This window comes from Callorhinchus milii, unplaced genomic scaffold, assembly GCF_018977255.1.
Source record: "Callorhinchus milii isolate IMCB2004 unplaced genomic scaffold, IMCB_Cmil_1.0 Scaffold19, whole genome shotgun sequence".
Lineage (NCBI taxonomy): Eukaryota > Metazoa > Chordata > Chondrichthyes > Chimaeriformes > Callorhinchidae > Callorhinchus > Callorhinchus milii.
This window is the reverse complement of record NW_024704760.1, coordinates 9,493,715-9,517,541: the sequence shown is the minus strand read 5'-3', so window position 1 is coordinate 9,517,541 and position 23,827 is coordinate 9,493,715. Positions and strand designations below refer to the sequence as shown.

Sequence of the window (23,827 nt, the reverse complement as noted above, 5' to 3'; positions counted from 1 at the left end):
TCCAGCCCAAGATCTGACAGGCAGTTGACAGAACATCAGGGGACTGGGGGTCGCAAAGAGAGGTGGAAAAATAGAGTTGGGTGTCGTCCGCGTACATTTGGAAATGTACCCCATGTCTGCGGATGACATCCCCAAGAGGGAGCATGTAGATCAGAAAGAGGAGGGGGTCAAGGATGGATCCTTGGGGGACCCCACAGGTAACCGGGTGAGAGCGGGAGGAGAAGCCATTGGTGCAGATGTACTGCTGGCGGTTTGTAAGGTAGGACTCGAACCAGGCGAGTGCGGTCCCACTGAGGGTGGATGACGGAGGAAAGGTGGTGGAGGAGGATGGAGTGATTGAGTGTGTTGAACGCCGGGGAGAGGTCCAGGAGGACAAGGAGGCAGAGGGAGCCCTGGTCACAGATAGAGAGGATGTCATTTGTGACTTTCACAAGCGCAGTCTCTGTACTGTGGGCAGGGTGGAAACTGGACTGGAGGGGTTCGAAGAGGGAGTTAAAAAGAGAAGGGAGTTTCTTCCTGATGTCCTGGCAAACAATCCCCCAAATAAAATTGGTCACTCACTTCATGGCTGTTTGTGGGACATTGCTGTGAGCAATTTTGCTGCCGCGTTTTGCCCACAGTAAATTCTGTGAAGCGCTTTGAAACGTCCTTCCAACGTGATAAGGCACTGTACCAAATGTAAGGATTATTGATATTATGATATAAAATCCTGACGTAAGATTTTATCCAGCTGTGGCCGCTCGGTTTCGCCCAGATGATTACTTAGGTGAAGAACGATTGGCCCCGGCTTGGCTGACTTACCTGTACATACGGTGATGTTGCGTGCTCCAACTGGACCGTGGCTATCACTTCCGGGGCAGGGATCACACGACAGCTGCCCTTCCTGCTCCTGGAAGGTGCCCCCCGGGCAGGCCACGCACCTCTCCTGCTGCCCATGGTAGTACGACCCTGGAGAGCAGCTGACTAAGAGAGACCACAGGCCGGTGAGAGACCTTCAACATTCCTCGTCCAGCTCCCTGCACACACACTGTCCTTACGCTGTCCTTGCCCCCAAAGTTAATTAAAAATGTTCTTTTTTTTATTGTTTGAAACCATTTACTAAGAAGGACAGGGTTAGCCTCAACCCCACACTCCCCTTCAATGCGGTGCTTCAGGAGGTTGTGGGTTCAAGCCCCATGCCGGGACTTGGAATCACATTGTCTAAGCTGACAATCCAATGCAAAGGTGTGTTGCATTGTCGGAGGTGCCGTTCTTCGGAGGAGATGTTAAAATGAGGTCCCGTCTGCCTGTTCAGGTTGATGTTAAAGATCCTATGGCACTGTTCAAAAAGAGAAGGGAGTTTTTCTCTCCCGGTGTCCTGATCAACAATCCCCCAATTAAATTGGTCACTCACTCCATGGTTGTTTGAAGCTCATTGCTGTGCCCAAACTGGCTGCTGTGTTGTGCCTGAGTGTGGCAGTGGCGTTAATTCCAGGGAATGTGTGCTTAGAGCCTTGTTGTGTGAATGCCATTGATACTATCAGTCATCAGACGGCTACTGTAAGCAGGCCATGTCCTACACATGTGCCAGTGATGGTCCTAACTCTAGAACAACGCCTACGAGATGCTTACCACATTGGCTCTCCAGACGCTCCTGTCCAATGTTGCACACTTGCTGCTTCTCGGGGGCTTTGGCCAGTTTCTTGGCCACCTCGTACTCCATGCCGGAGAAGCGGATGTGAAACCGCTGCTGGTTGATGGATTTCTTCAGAGTTTTTATTGCCGATTTCAGCTTCTTCTCCATCTTCTGCCTCACGCAGTTAATGTTGCAGCTCCCTGCAAACAACAATGGCAACTTGCATTTGTATTGCACCTCTCACGCAGGGTAGCGTCCCAGAGCGTAGTGGTTAGAGCACTCGCCTCACAAGCGAGAGGACCTAGGTTTCAATTCCTGGGCAGAGCGGAACATTGGGCAAGTTTCCTTACTCCACAGGCCTCTGCTTACATAGCACTAAGTAGGAATCTGACTGTTAGTCAATTGGCAGATCGCTTTCCAGGATAATAATCCCACCCAAAAAAATTGACTGCTACATTTCATCCTTAAATGACAAAGACAATTCACTTTACAGTATATTCTATGAAGCGCATTGAGATGTCTCAACGATGTGATTTGATATTTCAAATGCAACAATTATTATTATAATAATAATGACAACAACAAATTACATTTGTATAGCACCTTGCACGTTGGCAGGACATCCCAAGCGCTAATAGACAGGGTGGGGCTATGTGGAGGCAAGGCCTGAACAGGGTGTGGCCTGGGTGGTATAGGACCTGCTCAGAGAAGCCCCCAGACTCACCCGTTATATCTTCTTTCCTGATCTCAGCTTCAAAGTCCAGCGTGATGCGGGTGACCTCTTTGACCGGGGAGTTACGAGCTCGGCGTCCTTTCGCTTTCTTGGAAGAGTCACATTTGAGGTTCACGAAGGTGACCTGGCAGTTGTCTGTACAGGGAAAGGGGCCACCTACACAGGCAATGAGACACGAGGGACCATTAACACCAGCGAGGAGCAGAGAGGTTCAGCATGACAGCAAATGCAAGGCATAAAAAGTGATCTTAAAACTAAAGGAACCACGTGGGGCCAGTTCCCTCTCTCTCCAGGTGTAAGTGCACAGATTGGTATTTGTCCAGCGAGCACCATGCTCCGTGCTGGAACCTGGGGGTAAATTACTCCCTATTCTGTCATATATCTGAGCCATAATTCATAGTCAGATTTTGCATGGCCAGTACAATTAAAACTGCCCAATTCATATTCTACACACTTAAAATTAAAATCCGCTTTTAAACTTTTTGCACTCAGATGGAAAATTGAAACCGGCCGTAGCTCCTGGGGACTATAAGGACACATCTACAGGCTGTGAAACGAGATCCCAGGCAGCGTTTGAAAGCTGTGGATCCTCGGAGCTTGCTGCACAAGACAACTGATGACCTGGACAGCATTTCCCTGACTGACTGTACACGCCCCCATCCAGTACACTTTACAGTAAATCCTGTGATGCTCTTTTATATTTTTCGTGTGGGTTAGACAGCTGTGTGTCTGACACCTGCGGGAAACCCACCATTGTGCTTAAGAGTATCCAAACCATACTGATAATTCCATGCATCCCACCTACACATGGAAAAGCCAGCCTGGCTCACCTGCAGCACTCAGAATGATGGAACAGTCACCAGAGGCAGGGAATTCTCTCACTCAGCTCCTGTTAACCCTGCAAGCCTAGCTGGACAAACAGTGGGAAAACTTGCCAGACAGCGCTCTCAATGCGGTTTTAGCTGGTTAGATGCCAGCGCTTCCCGCATCGCACACTCTGGGGTCACCAAGCCTCGGCTCTTGCCAACCTGCATCTAATACTTTTTGGAATTAGGTAAACAAGATGTGTCGCTCCAGGGACAGAGAGCACACTCCATTCCAACAATCTATCTCTGGGATTTCCATGTGTAAGTGGGATGCATGGAAATCTCAGCTTGGTTTGGATACTCCTATGCATGGTGATGGGTTTCTGCATGATACACACCCGGCTGAACAAAAAAAAAGGTTTACTCTATGCCGATTGCTAAAACAGCAGCAACGACAATGGGAATTCCCAATACAAAGGCGTAGCAGAAAGCTGGCAGTGTGTGGGTTGCAGTGTAGCACAGCAGCCCACCCTCCCTGTGTACCTGCGATAAGCTGGCGCCCGCTCTCCTGCTTTCCCTTCACGCGGGGATGAAGGTGACACTTGGCGTCTTTAATCTTAAAGGAAGCTCTCTGTTTGACTGGAGGACCTAAAGTCTCTAAAAGAAAACAAGAACGTTTAAAAACATCTTAAAGGTGCCTGGAGTCTCCGGGGTCATCAGGTTGAAGAGGTAGAATTTGAGGTGGGGCTTTGACGGGGGTGGGGGGCCGGAGGCGATATGGAGTGAGAAAGGGGTGGGGGGGGGGAAGTTCCAGAGATTCAGGGTGCAGAGAGGGTGAGGTGCTTGAGTTAGCTCAGCGGAGGGCTGAGGGGAATAAAAGTACAACAACTAATAACAACAACAACAAATTGCCTTTATACAGCATCTTCCACATCGGGCGGATATCCCGAGGTGTTGGACAATGAAGGGTTCGCTCTCGAGCTAAGGACTGGAGTCAAGAGGTGTGGAAGGCAAGGGGGGTGGGGGAGGGAAGATGACCGAAGGCACAGTCGAAGAGTAAGCTTAAGATGGATCTTGAAGGAGGCAAGAGAGGGGGTGAGGTGAAGGAGCTCTGGGATGGAGTTCCAGAAGGTGAGGCCAGAAAGTCTGAAGGCCTGACCTCTGATAGTGAAGCGGGCAAGGCAGGGGACGTGGAGCAGGTCAGTGCCCGCCGAACGGAGGGAGCGGACAAGTTGGTAATGTAGGAAGAAGGAGATATAAGAGATATAGAGGTGCCAAGGACGTCCCAACCTGCCTATTGTGAACGTCTTCTCTGCGATGACTCACCTCCACAGCCCTGCACGCTTGTGTTCTGTCGTTGCTGCCCAGCAGGCCTGCGGCCGGGAGCTCCACAGCTCACAGTGTAGCTGTTATCAGAGCCTGGTGGGAGAGAGAGAGGATTGATACAGCACGACCTGCGCCACAACCCAGTCTGTACTTGTAGATTCCCTGCGACACTCGCTCACAGTCAGATAAAAACCCCTGAGCACAGTTGTGCACAGGATTCCAGGGACCGGCTGGACAAAGGAACATAGGAGTCGGTCTTTCAGCCCCTTGAGTCTGTTCCGCCATTCTATCAGATCATGGCTGATCTGTACCTGAACTACATTTACCAGCCTTTGCCCCAAGCCCTTGATACCCTGACCTAACAAAAATCTATCCACCGAGAACCCGTCTGCTTGTTCAGGCGTATGTTAAAGATCCCACGGCACTGTTCAAAAAGAGAAGGGAGTTTTTCTCTCCCGGCATCCTGGCCAATAATCCGCCAAATAAAATTGGGTCACTCACTTCATGGCTATTTGTGATACATTGCTGTGTGCAAATTGGCAGCCGCATTTCGCCCACAAAAATACAGAGTCAAAACCACATTACAGTATATCCTATGAAGGGCTGTATTATTATTATTATTGCCCCCTTCTTCCCTATCTTCAGGTCAAGCCTGAAGATCTTTTTCAACTGTACCGTCATCTCCCCTCCTCCCAGCTCACAGTCAGCCTGTTAAACACTCTTGAGACTCTAACCCCGTTAAGGGCACTATATAAATGCAAGTTGTTTTCAAAATAATAATCCTTGCACTTGATATTGCACTTAATTATGTCGTTGAGACGTCTCAAAGCGCTTCACAGAATATACAGTAAATTGAATTGACTATATATCTTTGTGGGTGTCGGCAGCCAATTGCAGTCTTGGATTGAGTGAGCAAATTATCATCATTATGTTTTTTTGGAAGGCATTATTACCCCCGGAAAAACGATCTGCCAATCGACTAACAATTGCGTTCCTACTTTGTGCTGATAAACAAGTGTGTGTGTGGAGTAATGAAACTTGCCTAAGGTTTGTTCCCCACCCCCCTCCACCCTTCCCCCTTGGAAATTAAACCTGGATCGCTTGTGCGGCGAGAGCGCTAGCCACTACACTACAGGACAAGCTGCTGTTGTTGTGTTAGTGCCTACCTGCCTGGAAGTGGGCCCTGGCCGAGCAGCTGAGGGCACAGGTCTCCCTCTTGCCGCTGCGGCTACAGGAGAGCTGCGCTCGGGGGGAAGCTGAGCCGGGGAGACACTTTGCCATCTCTGAAAATCAAAGGGAAAGGTGTCAATTATCATCACAAGCAGAGACAGCAGCAGCTGCAAACTCAACCCACCGCTGAACACCAGCCCACAGAATCATGTCAATTTGTGGGTCAGCATTCTCTTGAATTCCACCCCCTCCCCATTGTCTCCCCACTACATGTGCTGATTCTCTTCAACCCCGATCAGGGTGATTTACAGCGTGGAATGGTGAACGTCTTTTACCAATTTCAAATGTCAAATTATAATTTCACTCAGACACCCGACTTGTCCTTGTGGAGGGAACGTGTGTCTCACAGAGACCTCTGAAGTTTTTGTTGTTTTCAGTGATGGAAGTGTGATTGACTTGAGTGTGGAGACGACAAGACAAGACGGGATAAGATCAGGGCCTACACAACGTCATCCTATGAACAAACTCGGTGATTCCTGTCAATAATCAAAAGATTTCAGAGGTTAAATGGCAATGGAAAACCCGAGGTGAGCCAAGCGGTGTTTGAGGTGCTATGTGTATTACTGCCACTTGAGGGTGTATTTGTCACATACCCACACAGTCCTTTTTGTTCCAGTGCAGTTTGTAGCCACCAGGAGGACAGGAGCATTGGTAGTTTCCCAGAGTATTGACACAGCCATACTTACAGCCTCCGTGATTCATGCTGCACTCATCGATATCTGACAGAGAGAGTCACAGAGAAAACACATCGCCATCACTGAACAGTATTCACCTTCGCCTTCAAAAGGTGTTACACATACAAAGACACGTAGCATAATAATAATAACAATAATAATCCCTGCATTTGATACAGCACCTGATCACATCTTCGAGACGTCTCAAAGTCCTTCACAGAATATACTGTAAAGTGAATTGACTGTATATTTTGTGGGCGAAACATGGCAGTTAATTGGGACCCACAAACAGTTGTGGATTAAGTGACCAAATTATTATTATTTTTTNGAAGGAATTATTATCCCTGGAAAAGCGATCCGCCAATTGACTAACAACTGGGTTCCTACTTACTGCTGGGTAATCAGAGGCGTGTGGAGTAAGGAAACTGCCCAATGTTTCCTCCTACTTGGGAATCAAACCCAGGTCCTCGCGCTTGCAAGGCGTGTGTTCTAACCAATAAACTACACGACTCCACTGAGACTTTCACTCTTATTGACAAATAATTTGCATTTTTTAATTTGTAATAAGGCCTTTCACATCAAGAGGAGGTCTCAAAGCGCTTCACATAATTTATTGTAAACTATAGTAACTGTGTTTCGTAGGCGAACATGGCAGCCAAGTTACGGACAGCGTATGGTGTGGGTGGTCAGTGTGTGGTGTGGATGGTCAGTGTGTGGTGTTGATAGTCAGTGTGTGGTGTGGATGGTCGGTGTGTGGATGAACAGAGACATGATTATCAAAGTCTCCTCTGGGCCAGAACGTCTCTCTGTCAGTCGGTGTGTTCGCTCGGTGTTGCTGATGTGCCTTTCACTGCAAGAAACAAATTCTCTGCCAAATCCATTGTGTTTTTAAAAAAAAGCAGAAGTTAAATCCCGACTAAATGAGACGGGTTAATAGGCTCCTAATGACAGCCTTCATTTCATTAGTTACCAGTGATTAAAGCCTGAACAGCAAAAGAAAAGTAATCCAACTTGGAAATTAAACGGGGCAGAGGAAGCGGTTTTGGAATGGGGTCACTGGCACAACCTGTTGTTCATAACCACATTGTGTAATTAAAATGAAAATATTGTGCAGATGGGGTTTTGGGAATGCAGCGCCAGGTATGGTTTATTGAGTCTGCACAGTAATAACACCAGGTTTATGTTACAATTAGAAACAAGAACAGCCTCTCTCAGCAAAACCCTGGTTACAGCTGCCAGGCCGAACGGACCAGAACATGGCCTTCCACCCACACAAGCAGGTAGACGGGCTCGCTACACGCAGTGCTGAACCAACAGTGTCACATCACAGAAACCTGACCAACTCGCTCACATGTTACTCTTCAGATGGGGTGATGGACGGGCAAGACAGACGACCCAGGCGTGCTGTGAACAAACTAGGATGTAGGGTGTGTGTAGGGTGTGTTTGTGTGTGTAGGGAGTGTGTGTGTACACGTGTGTAGGGTGTGTGCGTGTCCAATATGTGTAGGGAGTGTGTATGCACATGTGTGGTGGTGGTATAATGAACAATATGACTCAGTGAATGTGTTATCTGTACAAACCATCACTGAAAGGCTATTTTCCCCCAGATTGTGGGCAGTGATGCCAGCAGGCATGGGCTCAGGTATCATCAATCACCCAACAGATTATCCCAAAGCCCTGAGCGCTGGTAGCTTTGTGCCGAGCTGCTCTGTAAACAGAGATGGACCCTCAGTTACAGTGCCAGCGATCTGAGGGAGATTGTTCAGCAACGCTGATGGCTTCTCCTGATAACAGGGCAGATCAGTGATGAGCTCGTGCCGATCACTTCAAAGAGATTCCATTGGCTTTTTACCATTTACACACAGCAGCCAGTACCCAAACATACTGACCTGAAACACCCCCATCTCTACCTGGGACATAATTTTCTCTAAATTATACAGAATTACACACAACCTACACATGCAAACAGGGAATTTTCATATCTCCACATAAAAGTGGATCCAGTTGGTGAGTGGAATCTATTCATTTCAGGAATATTTGTTTTGTTTTCACTGCCTGTGGCTACAGATATGCAGTCACTACACTACACAGTAATTACCTGTGAAGCACTTGGCGATGTGACTATAATGAATGCAAGGGCGACTGATATTCAAGTACTTTGAGATTTTCATCCTTCACATTAAGTTCCTCGGGATCGTCCCGTAATTTGTTGTTTGTTGTAAGTGTTGTTGAAATGATCTTCAGACTTTGAAGGGTTCTAAGTAGGAACCGCAGTGGTAGGGCTGAGCTCCAGAACCAGGATATTTTATACTTTATTTCAGGAACTATCAAAAGCCTGTCCTTGCTTTAATGTGCGTTACTGTGCTGAATGGGTATTTTGATCTAAGTTCAAATTTCCTCCAGCAGCTTTTTTGGGGAAAGTCTCATCTTATCTGCAAACCGCCCTGAAACACAGCTCCTTGTGTGTCAAGCTTCTCCGTGGCCAGTGACGAGAACTTCCATTTGCAAGTCTCTAACAAGTCTCACCTCAGCATTTGAAGTGGTTTCCCCCAAATGAATGTTTTAATGTCAATACCACACATACCAGACATTGCACGAGTTATGGAAACCGCTGATCCCATGTTAAAGAACAAATTTAATTATTGCACTGATGGAAATGTAAACGAGCTCAAAGGTTACAGAGGGAGAAGAGGAGGAAGGGAGAGAGAACAAGGGGGGACAGGAGGAGAGAGAGGTGAGGAGCGGGTGGGGGGAGATACTAGGGAAATGTTGGGGGCAGAGGATGTTTCCTCTCCTTCCTCAAGCCACACCTCAGTTCCACGCAGTGTCAGGTTAATACTAATAATAATCCTTGTGTTTGATGTAGCGTCTTTGCGACGTCTCAAAGCGCTTCACAGAATATACTGTAAAGTGAATTGCCTGTATGTTTTGTGGGCGAAACACGTGTTGTCCACCTACCTCCGCAGTGGGTCAGGCCGTACAATGTGTAGCCCTTGTGGCAGAAACACTCGAAGCTTCCCGGGGAGTTCACACACATGTGATCACATGTTCTGTCAAAGGAGCACTCGTCAATGTCTGGAGACAGAAAGAGAAAAGGAGTCAATAGACGTCACAGAGTAAAAGGATCCAGTGGATACCAGCCTGCCACACAGGGCAGTCATACCAGCAACATCGCACGGGTTACACAATAGGGCAACATCAGCCCACTCTACATATCTCGGGAAGACCCTCAATATGTGCAGCTGCTTGTAATGGGTCAACTTCCAGATTCTCACCCTCCCATACAAATGTCTCACCTCCCCATCTCTTTTATCTCCTTGTACCTCACTCCTCTGGTCGCCCCCTTCGCTCAGCGAACACAGGCCTGGTGTGTGTCCTCTGCTCTCTCTATGCCAGAATCACTAGCCAGGTCTTCAGTCATTAGACCCCTAGCCTATGGAGCTCTCTTCCTCTATTCTTTTGCCTCGCCCCCTCTCTAATTATCTTCAAATCCCACATTCGACTGTTCTTACGATCACCTCCCCGCTCCCCTTCCTCCTAGCTTGACATCCAATCCCGCCACTGTGTAAGCTTCGAGTCATTTTCCAATGTTGCAGGCCGCTACATAAATGCTGATTGTAATACATATACTGTTATCAAGAGCTGAGAATGCACATTAACAGCCAAAACACGCAAATGCTGTTCAGTGGCCATTTGCATATTTACATTTATAAACTGATGCTCTTCAACCACAACAACTTGCATTTATATAGTGCCCCTCATGCAGGGTAGCGTCCCAGTGTGCTTGAGGCAATGGCTGGGGCAGTGTGTGGTGGTGTCCTGTAACCCAGGTTTCATCACTGCCACAGGCTGGTGACATACTGTCTGTGCAATACACTCTCCACACCAGCCAGAGAATCACAGCTCAAAAAGCAGCCTTTAGGTGGTTAATCTTACTCAGAATTCATTCAGCGCCTCTCAAATTGAGAAGATGTCCTGGCTAGTCACGCCAGCTGAGGGTGGGAGCTGGAAAACAGTGTGTGAAACAGGAGAAACTACCAACATACAACAAGAATATTCACAGCACAGAAGCTAATCAGGGAAATCAGTCAGTGAGACCTGGCGGAGCTGTGTGGTTGGGGTTAGGGGTTAGCAGATCAGCCTTTATCCTGCACCCGATGTTCTCAGTCCGTGTTGAATGGCAGAAACCTGGTTTGAGGTAAGCAACTTTGAAGCTTCACTTATTGAACCCGCTTTGAGGAAGTGATTTCACCAGGAAATTGAGTGCTGATTAATGTCGGGGAACTTGCTGTGTAACAACATGAAACACCTCCTGCCCAATGGGATTTCAGAGCTTGCTTCCCAATTCGTATACCTTTTCCAGGGTAGAACATGGAATATGGAATTGCTTCTAGATGCGCAAAGGGCAGAACCCTGGCTCCTACGTGACACTCCTTGGCCATGGATACCCTCCCCCAATGAGGACTTTTTCACTAAGGAATAATCTCTAGGATCAGTTAGTTGTCCATGTGCATTTGGTGCATGCAGCCAGGGCCAGAGACAGTAAACCTTGCCAGCACCCATCTCTGGGAGGAGTGCTCCCAATGGTTACCTATCTTCAGAATGACATCTTGAGATGAAGTGATAAGAAGCCCTCTCTAGTTTTAATAGAGCACAAAATGTTCTCTGTCAATGAGCAGTTACTCATATTACAATGGGGCACTGGCTCTCATTGAATACATATGTTCTCTTATATAAGAGGATTTTGCAGTAAGAGGGCACTGGCCATGGATGTTAATGGGAAGCATGCTGAGATCAGACAGAGTTGTTTAATGTGATACTGTCATTACATCCCCACCAAGCTTTATGTGGAATGAATAAATCATTTCCCAAAGTTTTTTTTAATAAACATGGGTTGTACTTGAGACTTTGATACAATTTAGAACAAATCTCTTGCTTCCTCACGAGTGGAGCAGAACGTTTAATTGCAAGCCAACAAACCACAAATACGCTTAGCCCGCTGTGAGAATCTGCCTGCACCGCCATGAGAGTAGACACGACTTTCCTTTAATCGAGACCCTGGATGAAGAACAACTGAGCAGGACAGCTCCAGGTCAGACAGAGGAGCAGAGAAAGGAAAGCCAATAGTTTGAGATTAGATGATGGCAGGGACGATCTTTTAAAATGTGTTAAGAGAACTATCAGCGATGGCAGGAGAGCAGGTGAAGAGGTCTGCCTTGTGTTGGGTTTTATGTTGTGTAGTGTGAGGTTGGGTTGGAGAGCAGTGAGTTGGGTTGGGAAGCAATGGGTTAGATTAGGTTGGATTGGGGAGCATTTTGTTACGCTGGTTACAAAGAGGCATTTGTAGAGAGCTGGTGGTTGCAACATTTCTTAAGGGAACCGTTGACAGAGGCCTGGGAGCAGAAAGGTGATCTGTAATGGGTGGTAGATATTATTTCACACCACTTCTTTTCAGATATACCACATGCATGTTTCGGAGTCCCTTTTTCTACTCCCCACACCCGTTTCCATGTCAATCATCCTCAATCCAGCCCTTTCCTCTGGCTCCTCTTCCCTCTCTGTTACCGTTGTTGGGTGGACTAGAGAAAGCCAAGGCAAGCTGGTTATCTAACATGGATAATTTCTTCCTCCTGCTCCATATTTAGCTCTTTGCTTTAATCACTGAATATCAACTGCATTAAAGGGAGTGATTTGAAAGAGTTGCTGATGGGGTGAGGAGGCTTCTCCTCCTGCCCCCACAATGTTACAAGTGGCATCCTCAGGGCACTATCCTCGATCGTCTCCTCTTTAAACATTTACATGCTCCTGCTCGGTGATAATATAATAATAATCCTTGCATTTGACATAGCCCCTTATCACGGTTTGCGAGACTTCTCAAAACGCTTCACAGAATATACTGTAAGGTGAATTGACTGTATATTTTGTGGGCGAAACGCGGCAGCAAATTGCGTACAGCAGCGTCCCACAAACAGTTGGGGATTGAAGTGACCCAAAAAATAAAAAATGGGTCACTTCAATCCCCAATTAAACTGAGGTCCCGTCTGCCTCTTTAGGTGGATGACACTAAAGGGAAGGGAGTTTCTCTCTCTCTCGGGGGCCTGGCCAACAATCCCCCAAATAAAATTGGTCAACTCACTCGATGGTTGTTTCTGAGACATTGCTGTGTACAAACTAGCTGCCACGTTTCACCCACAAAATACTCAGTCACTACACTTCACAATATATCCTGTGAAAATTCAAGGATTATTATTATTACTAGAAGTACCCACATGCTGCTATAGGACATTTTGACATAAGGTATTTTAAGGCTAACAGCAAGACATCACAGCTGAAGCACAAACAACCTGAAACGCAGAGAAAAGAACTTAGAGAACAACACGTTTCATCAAACAGCAGGTTACCTGAAACACAAGGACGAAAATAACTTTGCAGCTCGTGGGTGCCCAGCTGTGAGTCCATGATTCAGTGCTTTACTGAGAAGGAAACTCTATCTGAACTATATCAGTAGACAGAGTAGAGGCTGCAGCACAGAGATACATTTTGACTGATTACAAGTGGAGATAATGGGTTGGTCTCTCCAAGCCTGTACATCACCCATCTTCCATATCAGCACTTACCGTCAAAAACAAACAATTCTGGGACACAGATATGGAATGTGTGGAATCTGACATCAATCAGCACACTGTCAGGCAACGTATTAGATACAAGACCAGATATTGGTTACCTGCTTATGAAAAAGTAACCATTTCGTCCCCTGAAAGACTCCCTTGAGGCTAAACCCGAGATGGGAAATATATTATATATAAAATAAAATCAGAATTCGTTGGGAACACTCAGCAAATATATTCTCGTTTTTATGGCAGAATTATTTCCCTGTATTGTGCACTATGTGTCAGGAAGGGAGACTCGATCTTCAGGTGTTGAGAGGTTAGAAAGCAGATTCTTTCCGCTCTTTGGTGACTCCATAACAAGGGGCATAAAATCACTTCAGGGACAGTGATTATCATGGAAAGGGTTATAATAAATAAATAATAATCCTTGTATTCGATATAACTTCCACGTCAGGTGTTCATCTCAAAGCATCTCTCAGAGTTTACTATAAAGTGTAGTGACCGTGCATTTGTAGGTGAACAGGGAAGCAGATTTGTGAACAGCAATGTCCCACAAACAGCCACAAAGTGAATGATCTGTGGTCGGGGGTGGGTGGGTGGGGGGTTTGGTGGTGTCTGTCAGGACACCGGGAGAAACTTCTCTTTAGAATAGTGCCACAGGATCTTTAAAATTCACCTGGACGGGCACAGACAGGACCTCGGTTTAATATTTCATCTGAAGGATAGCCAAGTTATTAGTACACAGAGTGCTTTGTGAGACATTAAACCTTTAAGGAGGAATTGGACAACTATCTGAAGAGAAATAGTTACGGCAACGGGGTGCGAGCAGTGAGTCAAGCCTGCAGTGAAAGCTCCAGCGGAGGAGTTTACATAAGCTCACCCGCTTTGCTCGCTTGAACGGCCTGTGACTTCGCAATATTTTATCATCGTCTAATCCTCCAGGGATCTCAGCTGCACTTCAAGAGAAATTGGGGTCTGGGTGGGAAAGCTGGGAGCTGGGCTCCGGCAGCACGGCAGTGGCCTTGGAAACCGAGTTCCCTCTCCCTCACCTGGGGCACAATTGTAACCCCAGCTGAGAATAGCCAAACTGACACGGACTGGACTGGAATCTGTGACCCACTGAGCTTGATGGCCAAGACCTGTCACCAGACGAAGAGATGGAGGGTGCCATTGGGAGAATTGGGGCAGCGCTAACTACAGGATAGGGCAATCCCCCCCACCCACCTGTTGGTAACTTCAGCATTTGCGGCTCCCACTCCCCCCATTGTGTTCTCACAAACACAGGGGGAGGACACAGAACCTTGAAGTAGCCCGCATCACACCCAGACTGCACTCACCCACAAAATTTATCTACCACGCGTGTGACTTCATGTTTTTGTGCCTAATCAAAACAAAGCTGGTTCCAAATCATTTAACACATCAACAGAGCTCCTCACTGCTCGTCCCCGCTCCCCCTCCCGCGATAATCTTCCCCATTCCCGGCAGCGAGCAGTCACAGGGCAGCCAGACTGCCTACGTGACTGAAGGCCTGTATAGATCACAGACTGGGCTGATCTGATGGGAGCTAAGATGTGATAAGATTAAACTGTTACTGCATAAAAATAAGATGAAGAATGTGTTCTGCCGCCCAGCACTCGGCTTGCGTGGAACAAGAAAGGATTTTGTTCTCTCGCCAAGAAATGTACCGTCACCTGTGCCAGTGGGTTTCACCAGCCGCCCAGACAGTGAACTCTTGAGGACATAACTCTTTCATTTGATATAATGCCATATCACGTCGTTGAGACGTCTCAAAGCGCTGTAGAGTTAATTGACTGTATATTTTGTGGGCGAAACGCGGCAGCCAATTGCACACAGCAGTGTCCCACAAACACTTGTGGATTGAAATGACCGCATTTTTTTTTGAGGGATTGATTCCCCCCGGAAAGCGATCTGCCAATTGACTAACAACCATGTTCCTACTTACTACTAGGTAAACAGAGGTATGTGAAGTAAGGAAACTTGCGTAAGGTTTCCCCCCGCCTGGGAATCAAACCCGGGTCCTCTCACTTTCAAAGATGTGCCGATTCCATACCCACATAGCAAAGTGAACACCCCACATCCACTCCGTACAGAGAGGTGCAGTTTGCGATGACACCCGAGTCAGAATTGTTCTGAGGTTCCGGGTTTGTGTGGTCTCCACTCTCCTTAGGTTTGCTAATCCTTACATTTGATATAGGGCTTTATCACATCTTCAAGACATCTCAAAGTTCTTCACAAGACTTACTGTAAAGTGTAGTGACTATGCTTTTCTAGACAAATGCGACAACCAATTTGCTCACAGCAATATCCCTCAAACTGCCATAAAGTGAATGATTGATTTTATTTGGGAGATTTATTGGCCAATACCCCAGGAGAAACTGACTTCTCTTTTCCAATAGCGCCTTTAATGTCAATGTGAACAGGAAGACGGGATCTTGTTTAATGATCATCGGAAGGACACCTCTGACAATACAACACACCCCATTCAATCAAGCCATCTCGGCCATCTTCCTCCTCCACCCTCCTTGCCCTCCCCCCTGATCCCAACTCACAGCTTAGGCCAAACAGCTCATTATTCAGTGCCTTGAGACGTCCTCCTGATGGAACAGCCATTATATAAATGCAATTTTTTATTGTTGGGAAGGATGTGAAGGGGCTGCATAAATGCAAGTTATTATTGTAAATCACAGAGGAGAAAAGAGTGAAATAAAAAAGAAAGAGATAGAACAGAGAGACAGGGGTAATGAATTTATGGAAAATCGTGCTGGTGCTAATACAATACTCCCTGTCCCAGGAGACATTGCAATGACATGTCAGGGGAAGTTCGGAATGAATTATTAGGTATGGCTTTTGGGCGCAAAGCCAATGGTGGGGTATTTGAACGGGAGACAGAGAGCACAGGAAGGATATCAGAGAGTGCGGAGAAAGGCCAGGAATTACTTTTTGGAGGAGTAAAGACTGACACTCGTGGGATGGGCTCCTCTTGGGACCTAGATGTCTATGGTTCTACAATCTGCAGATTGAGTTCTTGGAAGCCCTTGACCTTGAGATCTGAGGAGTGTTTAGATTAGTTTACAAGATTTTGAATTTCAGTATGTCTTACTATTTCAAACAGGGCCATATTGGATATTGTTTGTGTCTGAAATGAATGCTCTCCAGCTGACGACTTTAACAATCAGCTGGTGCGACCTGCAGACAGTGCCGTTCAAAGAGCTGCGATCCACCAGGTGATTGCGTTATCCTGAAAATCCATCACAGAAGATCTTGGTGACTTGTCCAAGTTTGAATCTTCGAGGTTTGAACATGGGCCAAGTGGCACGGTCCCACACGCTATAATGCAGGCAAATACACTGCCTGTTTACGGTTCTCGCTGGGACAATTTGTCCCACTATCAGTCTCTGCTCCTCCAACAAAGTCATCTTAAGTGCTTTGAGATGTCTAGAAGACGTGAAAAGCGCTATATCAAATGCCTGGATTATTATTATTATATTATTATCTTCCCAAATCCCAGTCTTTCCCTGTCCTCTCCAATACCCTCCCCGTGCTTACCCAACTCCTTACTGTCTCAAAGTGTATTCGCCCACAAATATACAGTCAATTCACTTTACAGTATATTCTGTGAAGTGCTTTGGGACGTCTAGAAGACGTAAAAAGCGCTATATCAAATGCAAGGATTATTATTATTATAAAAAAAGTGATTTATTGGGAATAAACATAGCGCATCGGGCTGGCTGGCTTCCACACAATAACTCAAACTTTCTTCAAACGTGTTGTCTCTCTTTGTGTTCCAATTGTTGACCTGATGGTGTAGAGACAGGGTTCAGCCCCCCACTTCCCAGCAGAGAAGGACACATTTGCAATAAGGGCGATTGGCACTACATGCCTGGCTCAGTCAGTCGCCTCTGGGTCAGGTCAGAAGATTGTGGATTCAAGCCCCATGTAGGGACCTTGAGCTTTTCATCTTGGCTGACATTCCAGTGCAGCACTGGAGAGCACTGTATTGTGGGACTGGCCGTCTTTCTGACGAGGTCTTGTCTGCTTGTTCAGGTGAACAGTAAAGATCCCAAAGGTATTCCAAAAGAAAAGGGAGTTTCTCCCACTGTCCTGGCCAATAATCCCCCAGATTTAATTCACTTCATGACGTCACTGTGTGCAAATTTGGCTGCTATTTTCAACTATAAATACACTACATTTTACAATAAATCTTGTGAAGCACTTTGGGATGCTTTGTTGACGTGATAAGGTACTATATCAAATGCAAGGATTAATATAGTTATATTACAGTAAGGGCAGTCAGGTTGGGCACTGACATAGGAAATAAACCCAGTAACAATGGTGGGGATATGACGGTATCAGTTGAATCCCAGAGTATTAATAATAATAATAATCCTTGCATTTGGTATAGCGCTTTTCACGTCTTCTCGACGTCTCAATGCGCTTTACAGAATATACTGCAAAGTGAATTGACTGTATATTTGTGGGCGAAACGCGGCAGCCAATTGCGCACAGCAGTGTCCCACAAACAGTTGTGGATTGAAAATGACCAATTTATTATTGTTTTGGAGGGATTATTATTAGGCGTGTGGAGTAAGGAAACTTGTCCAAGGTTTCGCCCCCTGCCTGGAATTGAACCCAGGTGTCTCGCTTGCAAGGCGAGCGCTCTAACCACTGAGCTACAGGACTCCACATTGCATCCAAATAGAAACCCATTCACCAAGGCTAAGTAGAAGACAGATTAAGCCAAGTTCTACAACTGCTTACATATGTGCACATAGATTAGACCAGCCTGTCACAGCCTACACCATGTCCTAGCCAGTCACTGCGCAATGGCCCTGGGGTCACTGAGGTGGCAGCTTGGAAACCCAGACTCACCTTGGCAGGTCCGCTCGTTGGTCAGCAGTTTGTAACCTTTCTTGCAGCTGCACTCAAAGCTCCCGACAGTGTTCCTGCAGACGTGGTCACAGCCTCCGTTGTTCAGACGGCATTCATCAATATCTGATACAATAAAACATTTTTACATGTATATACAGAGAGTGAGGACAATTACATCATCAGTTTCAAGACAACACAGTGAAGGACAGGAAAGTGGAATCAATGTGTCTTTCTATGCTAACCCTGTTCCAGTCATTAATTACCCTCTGGGTAAAGAAACATTTTCCGGTGTCCCAAAATTGCCCATTACACCTCTAAACCTGTGGCCTCTTGATCTACTGTCTTGCACTTGAAGTATTGATCTGGGTTTACTTTTTCAATTCCATTTAAAATGTTACACACGTCTGTGCGATGTCCCCTCAGTGGGCTTCTCTCAAGAGTAAAGAGCCCGAGCTTGTTGCTCAGCCTTAACTGCAGCCTCAGTCTATGAGCCGAGGCCTTTAATTCTGGGATTCAAACCGAATGGAAATGAGGGTTCCTTGCAGCAAACTGAAGCATGTCTGCCTGCTCCTCCAATGCCCCCCAGGCTCTACAGGACTTCCGAACACTTCCCAATTCCACTGAACATCTGCAGCAAGGTTTTGCCAGCTGCTGTGATCCCCAGAGGAGAAAACATCAACCGTCAAAGACTGGCCAACTCGCCTTGCTGGTTGCTCACCCCCACCAAAGAGAACTGGCGAGGCCTCAGTCATCGGCTGATTGATGTACATGTAAATGGCCGAGTTACAGCCTCTGAAAGCCCCTTGCAATCGTTTGCCATTTATTGCCAGTTTCTATTTCACTTGATGAATGGTTACACAGGGGAATGGGAGCTCCTGGGGATGGAAAAAACACATTCATATTCCTACACATGTGGCAGGATTCCTTTAGTGCCTTTCCCAATGCAAGAGCGATTCCACCACTGTTAAAATCATCTCCTTACAGAACAGCCACCTGCCGCAGAGTCTCAAACTGTAATCATTTCAGTCTTTGCTCTTCAGAATCATTATTCTGTTAAACTCTAAATTTCTGGCCTCTACCGTTAACCACTTCACCCATACAAGCTAAAATACTGCCACATGCAGTGAACTGGGGAGGACTGTGATCCTTGCTCCTCTGAATTGTATTCCCTGGTTCCCTTGATCATCGGCTATCATTTCTCACCCCTCATTATTATATAGACCTCGGTCAGGTCAACCCTCAATTCTTTCTGTTCCAAAGAAAATAGTCCCAGTTCCTCCGGTCTCTGCTCATAGATCAAACCAATCATCTCTGGTGTCGTCACAGTACATCTCCTCTCATCCTCCCTATGGCACTGACATGCTTGCTAAGGTGGAGTGACCCAAGTGGAATTTTACCCTGGGATTCCAGGAACTGTTTCAAAGCCTCCAATATGGAATCTTGACTCCTAACTTTACCTTCTGCCAATTCCTTGGGAAACTCTTTAACTATTGATTGACGGGCACTAAACAATAAGAACGGGTCTTGGGAACCAGCATAGTTGGTGTCTAGGACATCACTCTTTGTCCTGATGTGTGACCACTTGTTGATGTTGATACTCTCGGGACTTCACTCCCATTACTGGAGCTCCAGCTACAAGATCCTCATTCTCGCCTTCAAATCCCTGCATGGAGTCGCTCCACAGTGCCTCCACAACCTCCTTCAGGCCTTCCGTCCCAGCTGCTCCCTTTGTTCAGCCTGCCTCATGTCCCATCGGCGGTCATTCTGCTCGCGCTCTCTGGAACTCCTCTGCCTCACCTCATTCAAGATCCATCTCACTACCGGGTTCGGTCATCTTTGCCCCAACCCTCCCACCCCACCCTCCTTAGGATCCACCTTCAGCTCAGTTGCCCAGTCAGCTATATTAAGCACTTTGAGATTTCCTCCCACTGGAGCCTGGCACGAAGCAAAACAAGTTCTGTGTCCATGTAAAGCTGTATTATTTCACTGGCACGGTTTATTTTACAGTCAGTGTGGCCAGACATTAGAAAGGGAAAGGCAGCTCTCCCGACACCAGCTTCAAAGGAGTTTGTCAGACAGTGTTGCACTGTGATGTGCTAGCTCTCTGTAAGAGCTTTCCATTCAGTTCCACTACCCTGCCCTTTCTCCCTTACTTTTACAGTGTTCTTTTTCAAATATTTGTCTTATTTCCCTTTCATATCAAAGTTATTCTGGATCTTGCTTCAATCACTGGTTTTGGCTGGGCGTTCTGTGTCACAGTAACCCTCAACAACGGCTGAAATTAGAGTAAAGCGGGTGTTTCCTGGTGTCCTGGACAACACTCCTCCAGGCAAAACTGGTCATAATATTATTCCTTGCATTTGGTATAGTGCCTGATCATGTTGAAAGGACGTCTTATGAATCACAAAATTTACTGTGAAGTGGAGTGACTGTGTATTTGTAGGCAAATGTGGCAGCAACATTGTGCACAGAGATGTCCCACACACAGCCATGGAGCGAGTGACCAATTTTATTTGGGAGATTGTTGGCCATGACACTAGGAGTAAACCCCTTTGTTCACTTCATTGCTGTGCGCAGGACATTACAAACTGGGTTGCTGCATTTACCTACAAATACACAGTCACTACACGTGAATGCAATTCCCTATGTGGCGCTTTGAGATACTTTGGCATTATGCGCACTATAAAATGCAGAGGAAATTGATGAGCTTTTTACTCCGTTTTTCTAAAGTTTTAGCCAAAATCGAGTGCTGGGATGAATAACTGTGCAGGAGGAGTGAGCAAGGACTGACCTTTACATGTCTTCCTGTCCGGCTGCAGTGTGAAACCCACTGGGCAGCTACAGCGGACCCCCGTGACGGCGTCCTGACACGTGCTGTCACAGCCCCCGTTGTTCACCGCGCACGTCTCTGTGAGCGAAAGGAGAGAGTGGCACAAATCAACCCCCTGACAATAAACAGCGATGACCTTTGCCATTGATCCCACAGCATTCCCACCTCACCCCACCACGCCCCTCGAAGCAAAATAAGAGCAGCGAAGGTGAAGAGTGGCTACAGGCAGAGTCCAGTTTTAAGTCAAAATATGTTTTTTTTTAAAAAATAAAGTTTCCAAAAATCGGACTGGATTTAGAGAGGTTCCACAATCCCGGCAATCCAGAGTCCACACGGTGCTAATCAGCCTGTGTACAAAGCTTTTTATAGACAACCCAATCCAAAGTCTTGTGTTACATGATAACCCAACCCAATTAATATCCAACTCATACTGGTCCAACTAATATCCAGCCCCAGATACCCATAACATCAGCCTGGCTCAGTGTTAGTCAGAAGGTTGTGGGTTCAAATCCCATGACGGGACTTGAACTTACATGGTCTAAGCTGATACTCCAATGCAGTGCTGGGGGAGATTTGCATTATCGGAGGTGCCCTCCTTCAGATAAGATGTTAAACAGCGGTCCCATCTGCCTGTTTAGGTGGACATTAAAGATCCCCCGGCACTATTCGAAATGAGAAGGGAGTTTCTCATGGTGTCCTGGCCAACAATCCCCCAAATAGATTAGTCATTTGTTTCATGGCTGTTTGTGGGCATTGCTGTGTACAATTGTGACATGCTCCAAGGTGACGTTCTTGGCAACAGAATGTCGGAATCGAGTCTTTAGTCCGGTTCTTGAGCCAGGCTAAGCCACAGTATTCTAGGGCACTTCTGTTGACAGCACAGCCAGCCTGGCTCATCGACAGGATCTGGAAGGGTAGACCAGTCACTGAGGGCAGGGAGTCATCCACTCAGCTCCTATTAACCCTGCAAGCTAAAGTCCTAATGGTAGGGTGTTTCTAGTTGAACAAGCAGCGGGAAAGCTTGCCAGACAGCAATAATGGCAAGCTATGCGGCTTTAGCTGGTTAGACTCCAGCAGTTACCACAACGCACACTCTGGGGTCCCCAAGCCTTGGATCTTGCCAACCTGCGCCTAATATCTTCCGGAATAAGGTAAACAGGATGCATCCCTCCAGTGAGAGAGTGTGCATTCCATTCCAACAATCTATCTCTGGGATTTCCAAGTGAAAGTGGGATGCATGGAAATCTCAGCTTGGTTTGTATACTCTTAAGCATCGTGATGGGTTTCCGCATGTTTCAGATATCTGACTAACCAAAAAAAACCTCTCACTTTTCTCTGTCTCTATGCAGATCTGCTGTTAGCCTGACCTCTGTGTCTGTTTTGTCCCCCTTCCCACCCCGTCACAATTAAGCACTTTCCCTAGACAGGTTTTGACCTTCCCAATCCCGACTCGTTCTGTGAAGCTTGGATTCAATGTGTCAGCCAATCGTCTTTTTGATCCTTAATCTTATTCCATTCATGAGGCCTTGGCTTGGCGTGGCCGACCCGAGCAATGTCACTTGACACTGTTTGATTCGAGCAAAATAAACCAGTCTCAGTCACACATTGTTGTGAACGGAACTTCAGAGAGCGCCTGAGACAAAGCTCTTTCACAAACGCCTGCAGGCTTTTGTTTTCCCAGTTTTTGAGAGAGCAGCAGATATGACAGTATTCCAATTGTCTCGCAGTTTTTTACCCCAAATCTCTGGGTTGAAACGTTTTCCTTTGGGTTGGGGATAAGGGATGGTAAAAGGCTAACGCAATCATTTAAGGAAACTAAAAACCCTGGAGTTTCACAACAGGAAAGTTATTACTCATTGCAGATGATTCAAAGTGATTCATGATATGCAATGCCCAGAGCAAGTCTCACCAGCTGAACCTCCCCCTCCAGAGGACGCACACTCAGATCTGCATATGAATTATTTGAACAAACAGGGGAGCCGACACTCAAAATAGTTTGGGTGCCGTCACCCGTGACAGGATTTCAGTTCAGTGTTGACTCGCCACCACCGCATGAGCCAACAGGAGAGCCATCAAGTCAGCGTCTGTGACCCCAGAGGATCAGCCAGCAGCCAACACAAACACTAGCTAATGTGGGGCCAGCCATTAGAGGGGTCGCCTGAATCCGCCAAATGTACAAACGTGTTAATTCTTTCCAAACAAAAAACACCCTGGCCCGTGTTTTTACAGCTAACTAATTCTGTGAAATCTGTTGCAATTGCCCTTGAGCACATCGGCAGCTTTCAAACCCTCTCCGAGGTCTATCCATCTATTTCAACAATCCGAGGCATTACCCCAACATGAAGAGTGCTATGTAAATGCAACCTGTTGAGGTTGCTATTGTATCTGTATGTGTCAGTCTGGCTCAGCCGGTAGCACTCTCGCCTCTGAGTCACAAGGTTGTGGGTTCAAAGCCCAGGTCAGAGTCTTTGAGCTCAGTCTAGACTGACACTGTGGATGCGCTGCATTGTCTGAGATGCCATCCTTTGGATGAGACATTAAACCGAGGTTCCATCTGCCTCTTCAGGTGGACGTTAAAGATCCTGTGGCACTATTGGGAAAAGGAAGGCCAGCAATCACCTGGATAGGAAACGTGGTCATTCACTTCATGGCTATTTGTGTGACATTGACTGCTTTGCTCGCCTGTAAATACAGTCACTCCAATTCACAGCAAATCTTGTGAAGGGTTTGAGACACCCTCCTGAGGTGAAAGACGTGATATATAATAATAATCATTGTGTGTGATACACCGCCTTATCATGTCTTTGTGGAGTCCTGTAGCTCAGTGGTTAGAGCACTCGCTTTGCAAGTGAGAGACCCGAGTTCAATTCCAGGCAGAGGGCGAAACCTTGGGCAAGTTTCCTTACTCCACACAGAGCCTAATAATAATCCCTCCAAAACAAAAAACAATAAAATTGGTCATTTTCAATCTACGACTGTTTGTGGGACATTACTGTGCGCAATTGGCTGCTGCGTTCGCCCACAAATATACAGTCAATTCACTTTACAGTATATTCTGTGAAGCGCTTTGGGACGTCTAGAAGACTTGAAAAACGCTATATTAAATGCTATT

General features: G+C 46.6%; 1 protein-coding gene across 1 annotated transcript in view; it reads right to left on the bottom strand.

The window, feature by feature from the left end:
• The window catches only part of scube3 (signal peptide, CUB domain, EGF-like 3), a 109,021-nt gene that overhangs the window by 9,706 nt on the left and 75,488 nt on the right, over positions 1-23,827 (bottom strand). Inside the window, exons 7-16 of the mRNA XM_042342148.1 lie at positions 20,677-20,793; positions 17,886-18,008; positions 9,343-9,459; positions 6,304-6,429; positions 5,647-5,763; positions 4,481-4,573; positions 3,698-3,811; positions 2,340-2,504; positions 1,612-1,815; positions 802-963 (exon numbers count right to left, since the gene is read on the bottom strand). Coding sequence (XP_042198082.1) covers positions 802-963; positions 1,612-1,815; positions 2,340-2,504; positions 3,698-3,811; positions 4,481-4,573; positions 5,647-5,763; positions 6,304-6,429; positions 9,343-9,459; positions 17,886-18,008; positions 20,677-20,793 — 1,338 coding nt within the window. The remainder of the gene's footprint in view (positions 1-801; positions 964-1,611; positions 1,816-2,339; positions 2,505-3,697; positions 3,812-4,480; positions 4,574-5,646; positions 5,764-6,303; positions 6,430-9,342; positions 9,460-17,885; positions 18,009-20,676; positions 20,794-23,827) is intronic.